The sequence below is a fragment of the Miniopterus schreibersii genome, assembly GCF_964146895.1.
Source record: "Miniopterus schreibersii genome assembly, chromosome: 8".
Taxonomy (NCBI): domain Eukaryota; kingdom Metazoa; phylum Chordata; class Mammalia; order Chiroptera; family Miniopteridae; genus Miniopterus; species Miniopterus schreibersii.
The window spans coordinates 38,417,338-38,430,513 of NC_138109.1; the positions used below are offsets into that span (position 1 = coordinate 38,417,338).

Consider the following 13,176-nt stretch of genomic DNA (forward strand, 5'->3'; position numbering starts at 1 on the left):
ATGTCATAAAATTTTTCTTTACCCCCTTGCAATATTGGTGACATTAATGTGCATGCACTTGGACTTGAGAGAACCTTTTTTTAGCATTTGCCCGGGCTCATTACTTTTGGCTCCCAGTTTAACTCAGTTCATCTTAATCAGTTGAAGATGCTGGTGAGTGTTGAATATCTAATGGACTTCCCTTTTTTCAGAGCCTTAAAAATAAGATCTATGACCAATTTTGAAGTGAGTCTAAAAATTGCTGTCAAAGCCTTCAGAAGGTCAGAGAATAAAAGAACACTTTTTGTGCTCTTGGCACTCTTTTTTTTTTTTTTTTTAAAAAGAGCATTGTCATTATGAAAACAGTTTCAAGCCCATGCTTTGTCACCTTGTGCCATTTGTAACCTCATCTTTTATGTCATTTCCACCTTTCCAGACCCTTCTAGATTTTAATTCCATTAATAAAAGTTTAGATACATGGAACCTTCCCTTTTGCCTGCTTATGGTCTGAATTTCAAAAGACAGGGATCTAATCCTGCTCTACCGCTTAATGATTTTGAATCTTTGAGCAAGTAACTTGACTTTCTGTTCATACTCTTCCTCTGAAAAGTGGGGATACTTAGAGTACTTAGCAACCTCATTGGTTTGTGCGAGGAGGAGGTGAAGTAATGTATGCCAAGTTCTGGGCACATGCCTTGCCCATGGAAAGTGCTCAGTAAAAGTTAGCTTTAGCTATTCTTGACTCCTCCAGCTCTCCCATGTTTACTTTCTGATCTCCTAAGGACTTAAGAGTCTAGCATAGCACTGTCTTATAGTCATAGATACTTAGGCTTGCTTTTACCAGAAAACCGTCAGCCCCTGTGGGCAGAGGATATATCTTAAAATTATTTTGTATCTCATAGTGTTTTTATTCTGTACTGGGCACATAAGTGCTTAGTAAGTTATTGATTGGGAATTGTTTTTTAAATGTTTATCTTTTGTAAAACAAACTTCAAAGAAGGGACTCAAATGCCACACTTTTTTGATTCTTGTTACCTTTACTAAAATTAAATGTGGGCGATGGCTTACCTCTAAAGGCTGATAAAAATGCCTTTAATCTAATGTTGCAGGGTGTGTGAATCACCCACCCAGCTTGCTGACTGTGTCCTCTCATCTGTCATACTTCACCACGATGGGTAAACTACAGCTCTGAGCTATGCTAAATGTCAGCCTTGCTGCCCATTAGTTGATTGCTTTCCATTCTGTGAATACAGGAGTTATGCAGAATTGATTGTATCAAAGTGATATATTTCAGGTTGGAGAATAATATCTTATATACCTTAGATGCCTTGAAATTTCTGTCAACTTGGGTTTTATAATTATATGTGGTTTTTTAAATCCTGGCTTCTCTTTTCCATCTGTCTCTTTTTTTCATTTATCCCAATACCCTCTTAGGTTCTTAAACTCTGCCTGGTTAGACAGCTCAGCCAAAATTCTAATGCTCATTAATCAGTGAGGGTATTAAATGCCCCAGTAGAACATCAATCATATTGTATTAGACATTGGAACTTTGCTTTTTATTGGAAGGTATGAGTGTTTTCTCTTTAAGTGTATCATTTCCTCACATCAAGCTGATATATACAGAGGTTACTGATCCAGAACATTCCCATTAATTTCAAGTTTTGTAATTCAAGAATCAAGAAATTCTTCCCATGCTTAGATTCAATTCACTATGGACTGTTAACTTTCCGTGTCCAACAGGGACAGTTTGAGGTCTGAACCAACCCTAATTAGCTGTGCTGCCTTACTCTTCCCAACTTTGATTTCATTAAATTGATTTTCTTATACAGGTCACTAACAATTATATTTGTAGAAATAATACACTTTCATTTTATTTACTTGGATTACCCAAAGTTGTAAGGAGTCTACTTTTAAAAATTATTATTTACTCTGTAGCTTTATTTAAAAAGTTTCATGGGAAACCCACTGAAAGATGGATGGTTTATCAATGTATGATCAAGTATGTGTCCAGTGGCTGTTGTGAGCGAGGCACTGTTGTGGGTTGAGTGAATAACCATGGTAAAGTCTATGGTAGCGTGCACAGAGTTTTCATTCTAGCCTGTTGCTAGGGCTACAAAGAAAAAGATAATTCTTGAGCTTCAGGTAGAAATTCAGAGTATTTTAGGGAAGTTAAATCATATAAAAAACAACAATACAGTGTTATAAATAGTATAAAGGCAGAGGTTGGAGCAGCTATTCTTGCTCTGCATAGTTGATTCATTGGACCTGTATCATTTAGCTTTCTAGAATTCCATATGGCAGCGACTCTTTTCTCTGAAAGGAGAGGAGGCCTGGAATAAGGGGACCTGAGGGTGTGAGGTCAGGGTAAATAACCAAGGACCAGTGTACTGAATAGTTGTGCTGATCTACTTCCTCCAAGGTGAGATTTTCATTATTTCAGCTCAGTGATTTTTACCTGTTTTTAGACTCACACAATTCCCAAAGACTTAGATTTTTTTCCACCTTCTTTTTCTAGTAAAGTTTTTTCTTGAAAACTTCTAGCAGCGAACAGAAGTGGTTTCTCTGTGTCCCGTCCTGCCTTTTTCTGTGTTGGCATTTTTCTCTGTTTCTTACTATAATTACGAATTCAGGTTTTGCTACTTAAATATCTTATAAGCTTTGACTTTATATGATGTTTTCATTTTTCCTTAAATTGCCTATTTTTCCTTTTATGCTTCTAATGGGATGACAGAACTCATTGAAGTATAAGAGGTCAGTGTTAATACTTTGAATGAAATGGGTACCTTACGTTTCAAAAACCTGTATGAACAGCCTGCATTTTTAAGTGCTTGAATTTTCTCGAAGATCTCATGCCAGAGTGTCTGCACCCCAGTGCATGCCCCCTTTAAAAAAGATTAGAGGGAAAAACCATGCATGCCAGAGAGAACGCCCAGTTTGAGAAGAAGATATGAGATTCCTGATAGGTTCTTTTCAGAATTGAAAGGACAGTGTTTTGAAGCATGTATGTTCTTTGGTATTTCAGGCCGATCGCAATGTAGATGTCAATACTGAAGAAGAAGATGATGAGGAATTAGCACTGTGGTCTCCTGAAGTCAAGATTGTTGAACTAGTTAAAGATCATAAAGGCTTGGGATTCAGCATTTTGGATTACCAGGTATAAGAACCTCTGTAGAGTTTTTTGGAGTGGTTAGTGTGTATTAATGTTATATGAAGCAGTAAATCTTTAAGGCACCCACTGACTTAGGCAAAACGAAATGATTTGATGTCTAAAGCCATTGTCCAAAGCCATTGCATTGTTACCGTGACAATTGATAGCTCCCTTACTGAATAAAATGATGGATGATATAATAACAGGACAATATGGGAAGCGATAGGGGTTTTTTTGCTGTTTTGTTTTGTTTTTTAATATATCTTTCTGATTTCAGAGAGGAAGGGAGAGGGAGAGAGAGATAGAAACATCAATGATGAGAGTCATTGATCGGCTGCCTCCTGCTTTCCCCCCACTGGGGATCGAGCCTGCAACCCGGGCATGTGCCCTGACTGGGAGTTGAACCTTGATCTCCTGGATCCTCGGCCTACGCTCAACTGCTGAGCCACGCGGCAGAAGCAATAGTTTTATACCCATGGATGCTTTTGGAGACTGGAACTTGATAAGTGTTTTTATATGGGGATCTCCCCCCCCAGCTTTATTGAGATATATTTTGCATACTATAAAATTCACCCACTTAAAGTGTATAGTTTGGTTGCTTTTAATATATTGAGAGTTATGCAGCTATCACCACAGTCTAATATTAGAACATTTTCATCACCCCAGAAAGAAACCCTGTACATATCAGTATTCATTCCCAATTCTACGCCTCTCCCTCCCCTTCACATGGAGGTTTTTATAGTTTTGTTTACCTAGTAATTTCAATGAGTTTAATTAAGAAGAAATGTGAAATTTTGGTGGAATATAAATTTATATTTAATAATGGGACACGATATTTATGTATTTATATGTACCCCAGATATGAGTAGGGTGAAGTTATTGATGTATTTGGGGGAGAATGTGAAAATCACAGTATGACACCTATATGTTTTACCAGTTTACCAGTTTATATCTTACAAGTTTACCAGTTTATAGTACTTTTAGAGCTTCTGATTATTATGGGGAATTAAAACTGCTGTCAAGAGATCTCTTCACTTTTAAGATGCATATTTTAATACATTTGTGCTGCCTAAACACATTGTGGTTTAATAAAGCAAAAGGTCTTCTATCAAAGCACATAAAATGCCAAGAGATATAAAAATCAATTCTTTTGTTTTTAATATAATAAGGCAATCGGGAATAGATTAAAAGAAAAATACTTTAAGCATTAGGTAAGACATTAAATTCCACATTTTGGCAGGGTGATTTAAATTACTGAAACAGATTGTATCTTTTTCATTTTTGCTGGCGTATTTCTGTGCCAGACAACCTTCTTTGTTATTAGAACTTCTCTTTGGAATATTATTGAATTATGAGTTGTTGATTCCAAATAATGTGCATTTTGGGAAGTATTTTTATGAAAATATTAATACTGTAAGATTCTGGAAGTTTATATGTTGGTTAATATTAGAGCATATAAAACAAATGGCAGGTATATATCATTATTTCCCTCCCCAGTGTAGTTCTATTACCTAGCACATAGTAGGTGATTAACAAATGTTTGCAGAATGATTGCATAAAGTTTAGGTTAGCCAAAATTAACTGGGACTAAATGAACATGTAATAATTGGGATTTAGTTTAGAAGACACCTTTCAGATGTGGTCTTATTCAGCTATACTTCTGTTACCATTGGAATATATATATATATATTTACATTCTTATATAATAAATATATAATGGTTGCTTTTATCCTGTGAAATGACATTATCTGCAAGTTTTATATTTTTAATATTGCACATTTAAAGCAGACAAGTGCTTCAGACATTTTTTTAAAAAGTCAGTAAAAGATGGAAAGAAAAACTTGGTAGTCCTTGCTTCCTGCATGCCTTGGTAGTCCTTAGCAGTTTAATCCCTAGTTAACAGAAACATTTCTTCTTTTTTTTTTTTTTTTTTTAAATCTTCACGGAGGATATCCCTTTATTGATTTCGAGAGAGGAAGGGAGCGGGAGAGAGAGAGAGAGAAAGAGAGAGAGAAGCAGGAACATTGATGTGAGAGAGAAACATCGATTGGTTGTCTCTCCTAAGCACCCCAACTAGGGACTGAACCCAAGACCTTTCAGAGTACTGGGACACCACCAACCAACTGAGCCATACTAGCCAGGGCGAGACATTCCTTTATGGGTTCTGAGCTTTACACTTTTAAAATATATATAGTCAGTTCTAAATATGGAATGTTGTTTTCTTCACTGCATTCCTGTAGGAATGCATTTTAACATACCTTTTGTTTTTAAAAGTTTTAGTTATAAAATTCTAGGGTTTTTCCCTCCTCTCTCATCTTCCTCCCAATCATCATTACACATGTAGTACTGACATTTATTTCTGCACAAGTTATATAAAGTAATTTTACTCCAAAGGAAGTGCTCCTCTTTTTGTCTTTGTGCTTCTCAAAGAACTAATAGAAAAATACTGCATTTTCTAAATGCTACTTTGATTTATGTTAAAGGGCTCAGTTTATTTACTTTTGTAGCTAACTTTGGAAGAAATCTTAAACTGAATGTTTTTCTTAAGTCAGTCTTAAGTACACTTATAGTTGTATACAGCACGTTTTCACCATTTGTTAAGTGGTGTATAGAACTGTTTTTCACTATGACATTTATTTTATTTTTAAAGATTTTTTACTGATTTTTAGAGAGAGGAGGAAAGGAGAGAGAGAAACATTGATGTGAGAGCAAAACATCCATCGGCTGCTTCCTGCATGCCTCCTACCCATAAGCCTGGTATGTGCCCTGATCAGGAGTTGAACTGCCAACCTTTTAGTACATGGACAACGCCCAACCAACTGAGCCACACCAGCCAGGGCTCCACTATGCCATTTAGATGGCACCTAAACACAATTTAAGATTTGGTTTGGGGCAAGTTAATTAATTGGTTGTACAATCCCTTGTTGTAATTAGGTAATAAATTCTAAAGTTCGAAATTTTGTTTTGTAAGACGAGGCTAAGGCTTAGCAAAAGCCCTGAAAGGCTGTGTTCCTGGTTATTACTGTATTTGATGCATCCTGTATGAATTTATTAGGTAGCTGAATAGGACCCATGCAGATCCCCACACCCCCAGGCATAGCATATTTAGAATAAGAAGTTTGTTAGAAGCATCTTGGCCACTTGGCCACGGGACAAAGTGTTAGTAGAGTGGGAGAGCTTCTAGGTTGTAAAAGGCCTGCATTAGCAGTATTGAAGAGGTTGAAAATTTACTTTGGAATATTAATTTTAGTTAACCACTTTCTCACTAATGGGTTTTTCTCTAGAATAATATGAAATTCCTCAAGAGCCTGACAGAATTATATGTGACATCTATTTCATGGGCGCTTATGCAATTTCTTCATCTAAGAAATGGGGATGATAGTGTCTAGCTCGAAGGATTGTTGTGGGTTAAGTAAATTATGTGTAAAGAAGTGAAAATGTTATATTATTATGCACATATGAGTATTGTATTATTAATAATCCAATTTAAAAAATAAAGACTAAAAATTTTTATATTTTCCTCAAAATGGAGCCATACTGCAATATGTATGCACTCTTATCAATTTTCAACTATCCAGTGGGATTAGGAGAATTAATAAGTTAGCTGTCTTTGTTTAGAGAAGTCTAAATTTAATTGTAAAATTGCATGTTAAAATACAGCCAACTCTTAATGAGCTATATGAAAATTACCGAATTGTGGATTAGTGGCCAGAAATTTACGTATTACATAAATTGAGCCAAACCTTAGGAAAAGATGAATGAGCCAATAAAGGATCTTGAGTTGTCCGTGGAAATATGGGGCAGCTGTCTGTACAGGTGAGTCCATGATTAACTATTGATAGAAGTTTTTGTAGTATAGTCTCTTGCCAGTTTCTAGGTGTGGTTTACATATTGTTCCCTAGTTATCTTTGTCCTAATTCCCTAATATCTATGTGTAATGTCTTTATTCCTTGGAATAATATTAATGCTCATACTAATATTAATCCTAATATTTATAAAAATAAAATTAATACAAATTAAATAGTAATAGCTAACATTTATTGAGTATTTACTATTTTTTGTGCACTATTTTAATTGCTTTATGTATTGCTCACAAGAACCATAGGAAATACATACTATTATTATTCTCATTTTAGAATTGAGGTACCTGAAGCACAGAGAGGTTAAGTAACTAGTCCAAGTTTACACAGCTAGTATGTGGCTGAACTAAAATTTAACTCAAACAGTTGGCTCCCAGAGTCTGTGCTTTTAAACACCACACCCTACTGCTCCATTTCTTTCGAGGGTTGCTTCCATGTGCATTTTATTACCAGGGATACCTGTGATTAATTTATCACAGCAGATCTTTCTATTTTTCCAACTTGCGAAAAATGTTCAAGTCTTAAAGACAAGCCTCTAGATGACATTCTCATTTTTAATGCTTATATGAAAGTTTAGTAACTATCAAAAATCAATATAGTGTGTTCATATGCATTGTGTAAGAACTAGTGTTTATTGCTTCAAACAAAAATAATTACAAATTTAAGAATCCTAAGTTAGTCCAAGTAATTTGTTGTGGGTCAATGTTCAGTAATGAAACAATTATTAGGTAGTCTGAGAATCTGTAATTTTTTTAATCTACCAAAAGGCTTGAAATAAATTTAGAACTGTGTGGATTTTACCTTCAGTTGACCTTATAAATTAAACATGGCAAGTGGGTATTTTCTGGTGTTTTGATTTATGTTGAACTTTGAATAACCCCTCATGATTATAAATCACTGGACATGTTTGACATTAGCCAATTTTTGAACATTAGCCATGATATTGCCATTCTTGATACTTCTGAATTTTAATGATTTAGAAGGTAAAATTTATTAACCAATAGTTCTTCCTCCCACATCCCATGCCTCATTTTCCTCCCCTTCTGCTATGGACAGACTCAAAGTTTGTCAGAGCAGATATTTTTGAAAGGCTTTGGGTTTACCTCAGATTTGAGAGAGATAAAAAATAGAAATCATAACAGCACAGTAATTGAGAGGTGATTCATACGTAAATACTCTTAGTAATGCTTTAGAAAGTTGTTTGAAAGACCACAGGCAAATGATGATTCATTGGAAAGAATAGTGAAAGCATTCCTCCTGGTAAAAATTAACAGTGATTAAATTTTCTTTATAGAAAAAATGGGTTATAGAACCCAAATAGCATTTGTCGTGGATATGGTATGCTTAGTGTTTGAGAGAAAAACTGTGTGCAGTTTTCGCCTGACTACTAACTCTATTAGATGGAATTCTCTTTAAAAAGACTTTTAAAAGTTGTGGGAAGGGATTGTATAAATTTCATGTGTGTAGCTTTAAATCGATGCTTTTCTTATGTGCAACAGAATGACTTCATGAGCACATTAGAAATGTTCTAAAAATAAGTAATACATACATATGGCATAAAATTTTAAAGGTACTTAAAGGTATCTCATGACAAGTAATTCTATCTCTGACCATAATCCCTCATTCCTTCCAGATAACACTCCTGATTTTCTTGTCTATTCTCCCAGGATATTTTATACATACACGATTGCATAAGTAATAGTTTTTTGGTTGCTAATATTTTTTTACACATAAACGGAATATGTCATAAACATTTTAAGCAATATGCTTTTTCCCTCAATTATATATTCTTTCTTTTTGTGTTTAAAAAACTACATACTTATTTTTTCCTTTTTTCTTCAACTTATTGGGGACCTAGTTCTTTTTAATGACTGCACAGTATATTATTGTCAATGTACAATAATTTATTTAGCCAGTCCCCTGTCCCCAGTTGGTGAGTACCTCAAATGGGGCTCTAGTGGATATCCTTGACATACTCTTTTGTAAAAAGGTGGGAATAGTATCTTGTGATAAATTCCCGTAAGTGCAATCGCTCATTAAAAGAGCATATCTCTTCTAAATTTTGGTATAGTTTTACCAAATTGCTTGAACATAATTGTTCATGAGATTCACATGTATTTACACCACTTAAAATTGATGTCTTCTTATGCAGAATCATTCCTCCTGAAAACGGAGTCCTTTCTCAGATAATTCTCCTGGAAAATAAAATGTAAGCAGGTACACAATTGATGAATTTGCTATTGGTTTTCCACGATATGGATGGATTAAGACATAACAATATATAACTATCAATTTTGTTTTAATTTTATATTGCCAGTAATTAATATTGAACCTTATAGCTAAGAATACATAAACTGTTTATATTCAGACTTCGATATAAGTGCCCAGAAGTCTATTCATATTTCTTCTACTAGTTTTAATTATGTTTATCAGAAAATTGAGTTTCAAAGGGGAAGAAACGAAGGATTTTAATTTTTGCTACCAGAGTTGAATGCTGGATGAATTTGCATGAGTGCTACCGTCAGTATGTATAGTATTCAGTAACTTGCAAAAGCCCAGTCTTTACGTTCAGATTAGCTGATTAGTTTATAGAATCCAGGATATAGAATTTGATAGGTATTAACATAATTTTAACATATAGTAGTACAGGTGACCCTTGAATAATGCAGGGGTAGGTACATGGACTGTACCCTGCACAATTAAAAATACATATATAACTTGACTCGGCCAGAACATAACTACTAATAGCCTACTGTTGACTGGAAGCCTTACTGATAGCATAAATAGTTAATTAACACATATTTTATATGTTATATGTACTATTAAAATAAAGTAAGCTAGAGGAAAAAAATGTTACTAAGACAAGCAGAAGGAAGAGAAAATACATTTATAGTACTTATTGAAAAAACTCCATGTATAAGTTGACACACACAGTTCAAACCAGTGTTGTTCAAGGGTCAGCTCTACATACATTAATATTATTAAAAAGTCAGATACAAACCTATACTCTATCCAGAATCTAACATATAGAGGATAGTAATGTATTGGAAGTTATTGTATAGTTCCATTTTAATGCTCCCAGGATCTCATAACATGGCCACCAGTATCTTTTGTTGTTGTTTACATCTTTTTTTTTTTTAAGGTGCTTTTTGGGTCCAATTCAGCCTTGTGTCATTAAGATCTTGGTACTAGCCCTAGCCAGTTTGGCTCAGTGGTTAGAGTGTTGGCCCTTAGACTGAAGGATCTTGGGTTTGATTTCAGCCAAAGGCACGTACCTCGGTTGCAGGCTCTATCCCCGGCCCCAGTTGGGGTGTGTGCGGGAGGCAACCAATCAATGTGTCTCTTTCACATCAATATTTTTCTCTCTATCCCTTCCACTCTTTGAAAAGCAATGGAAAAAATATCCTCTGGTTGAGGATTTAAAAAAAAAAATCTTGGTACTAAGCAAAATGCAGTCAGTCTGTTACTAATGGTAGTGTACATGTTCTTGCAAATACATAGCTTACTGTTGAACAAATCACACAGCTGCATTGAAAGGTCACTCTTGCTTAACAGAACTTAGGGGAACTGATAAAGGCTGCTCTTTGCCCATCCCTGATTCCTGTCCACATTTATTTTTATTAACATCAAAGTACTATAAGCTCTAGTGCCAACTGGGCCGAAGATTTCTTTTCACGGGGGATTTGCTTCCTTTCCCTCTATGGGAAAGTTCTGTATCCTTTAAATCATTTTAAGCTGCTTCATTTGAAAAATAATTCTTAGTGATGTGTTCATGGAGTAGATTGATTGTGGCTACCGGGGAAATTCTCTCATGGCTTAAAGATTGCTTTTCAAGCCTGAGAAGTAGGTGAATGAAGGGAGCCCACTCCTGGTGTGTGGGGTTTGTAGTGTACTCAGGATGATGACTGACTTCCAAGAACTTCACTGCAGCAGGACTAAAGGCATCAGGAGACCAGAAGCCACTTAATAAGAGATCAAAGGGGCTGTGTGTGTATCAGCTTGAAACCCAGATTGCACAGATCAAAAGCTTGCTGGAGCGAGGCAGCTGCAGGGGGATGGAGTTAGCAGGAGGCCTCAGAGATCTTAAGTCAGGCCTGATGTTGAACTTTGCGGGAATTTCATGGCCCCTCTGGAATACGAATTTGGCAAAAAAATCCCATTGTGTCTAATGGGGGAGAGAGAACGTAGAGGCAAGGCAGCAAATGCTTGTCAGCTGGGTAATGCTTTCCATAGGGCAGCTCTCCTGTTAACAGTGTTATTTCACACTAGAAGGCATTGCTGAGAAGATACTCAAAATGATATATCTGTTGTGTTCCCTTTAGTGAGTATTTCAGAAATGGATAAATGGTACATATTAGTGTTTACAAAACGACCATAGAGAGCTAAAATATAGACATCGTGATGCTCAGTTTTACTGCAATACCTGATAATTGCATGTCTCCTCTGAAATGCTCACAAGATATTCCAGGAAGTTAGTGGCTATCGGTCTGGCTATGTGTCTGTGTCTCCCATGTAATTAAAGATAGAACAATGTTTTAAAAAGAAAAAGAATTGATCTAAAGAAGAAACTCAGTTTCCAGAGATGTTTCATCACCCATCTTCCCCTACCTCTGGGTGTAGGTGTGTTTTGGAAATTCTCACTTGAGTCTGATGTCAGTGTTGAAAACCATGCTAGTAGATGAAAGTCATAGCCCTTCCTTCAGTATGGCAGAAAGATTGAGTCAAACCCACAAACACATAGTAAGAGTCTTTTCCCGCGACATGATGATTTGTATTGCTTTTCCCTGCTTGTGGATGTCATTTGGAGCCAGGCAGTGACTCAGACGCCATGCTATCCCCAGTGAGGGCCAGGAAGTGGTGCTGCCTCCTTCTTCTACCTGAGGCCTGATTTGGTCATGATACCTGGAAGGGGATTGGCTGCCTGATCTTTACACACCGTTTTCTAGGGCTCAAGTTTCCCTTTCAGCTGTCCCCTCTATATTAGACTTTAATCAGCTATTGCATTCACCAGTATGCATTGTGAGCATATAGCATGTTTAAGAGCTCTGTCTTACGAGTCAGAATGGACTAGGATTTGCACTCTGGCTGTGACACCCTACTAGGACTTTGAACAAGCTTGTCAGTCTTTCTTATTCTCAGTTTACTAAAACAATAAGCCATAAAATAGAAATAGTATTTGCCTGTAAAGTTGTGAAGACTAAATAAAAGGTGTGTATAAATGCCCATATTTTTGTAGGCACAAAATAACATGGTACTATTTACTGAAAAATGATGATGAAGATTATTTTTAAAGATAGAATCTGAGCACAGACTTGCTATAACTGTTATTCATTCTCTCCTTCAAAAAAATTGTTTACTTACTATGAGTTACTATGAGGGATATAAAGATGAAAAGATATGTTCCCTTTAAAGATCTTTCATTTAACAGATGTGTAGTGAGCATATTCTGTGCCAAGCACTGTTCCAGACACGGGATATAGCAGTGAACAAAAATAGCCAATAGACCACATGTCCTCATGGAGTTCAAATTTTGCTGGGGATAGAGAGATAGTTGACAAATACACATTTATTAAAATAGAATAAAGGAAACAGACAGGAATAACTCTATATAATATGCTATGATTTCAGCAGTGGTGGGAGTAAGACTGAGAGACCCTGTGGTAATTGTCAGGAGCCTCACAGAAAATTGAGATTGAGGCCTGCTTTGTAGACAAGCACGTAGTGAACATTCCAGCCACAGGGTTGTCCTGGTATTGATAACTTGATCTTGATTTCATGTCTTTCTCTTTAGTGACTGTGAACTGTTTAATATCTGTCTAAACTTTTAAATTTTATTCCTTTTAATGAAAAATCCTTTGAGAAACCTTGCGTTCTAATATTTTATTTGGAAAACATGACTAGCATTTCACATGGTAATAATAACCAGTTATTACATACTGTTTACTCTGTCAGGCACTGTTGAAAACCTGTAGGGGTGGGGTGGGAGGAGGGTGTTGATTTAATTATCTCTACAACCCCAGGAGGTAGGTCCTATGATCATCCTCATTTTATAGATGAGGAAACTGATGACAAGAGGTTGAAGAATTTGCTCAGGATCACTCAATTAGTTAGTAGTGGAGCTGGGCTCCTAAGTCTGTGGTCAAGTAATGTGAAAGTACAGTCTTGACCAGAAACAGCACTGATCCTTCA

At 35.9% G+C, this 13,176-nt stretch overlaps 1 protein-coding gene across 4 annotated transcripts in view; it reads left to right on the forward strand.

Moving 5' to 3' along the window:
* Positions 1-13,176, forward strand: part of PATJ (PATJ crumbs cell polarity complex component) — a 246,892-nt gene that overhangs the window by 60,048 nt on the left and 173,668 nt on the right. For all 4 annotated transcript variants that reach the window (XM_081145252.1, XM_081145254.1, XM_081145253.1 and 1 more), the window contains exon 17: positions 3,002-3,133. In XM_081145252.1, coding sequence (XP_081001378.1) covers positions 3,002-3,133 — 132 coding nt within the window. The remainder of the gene's footprint in view (positions 1-3,001; positions 3,134-13,176) is intronic.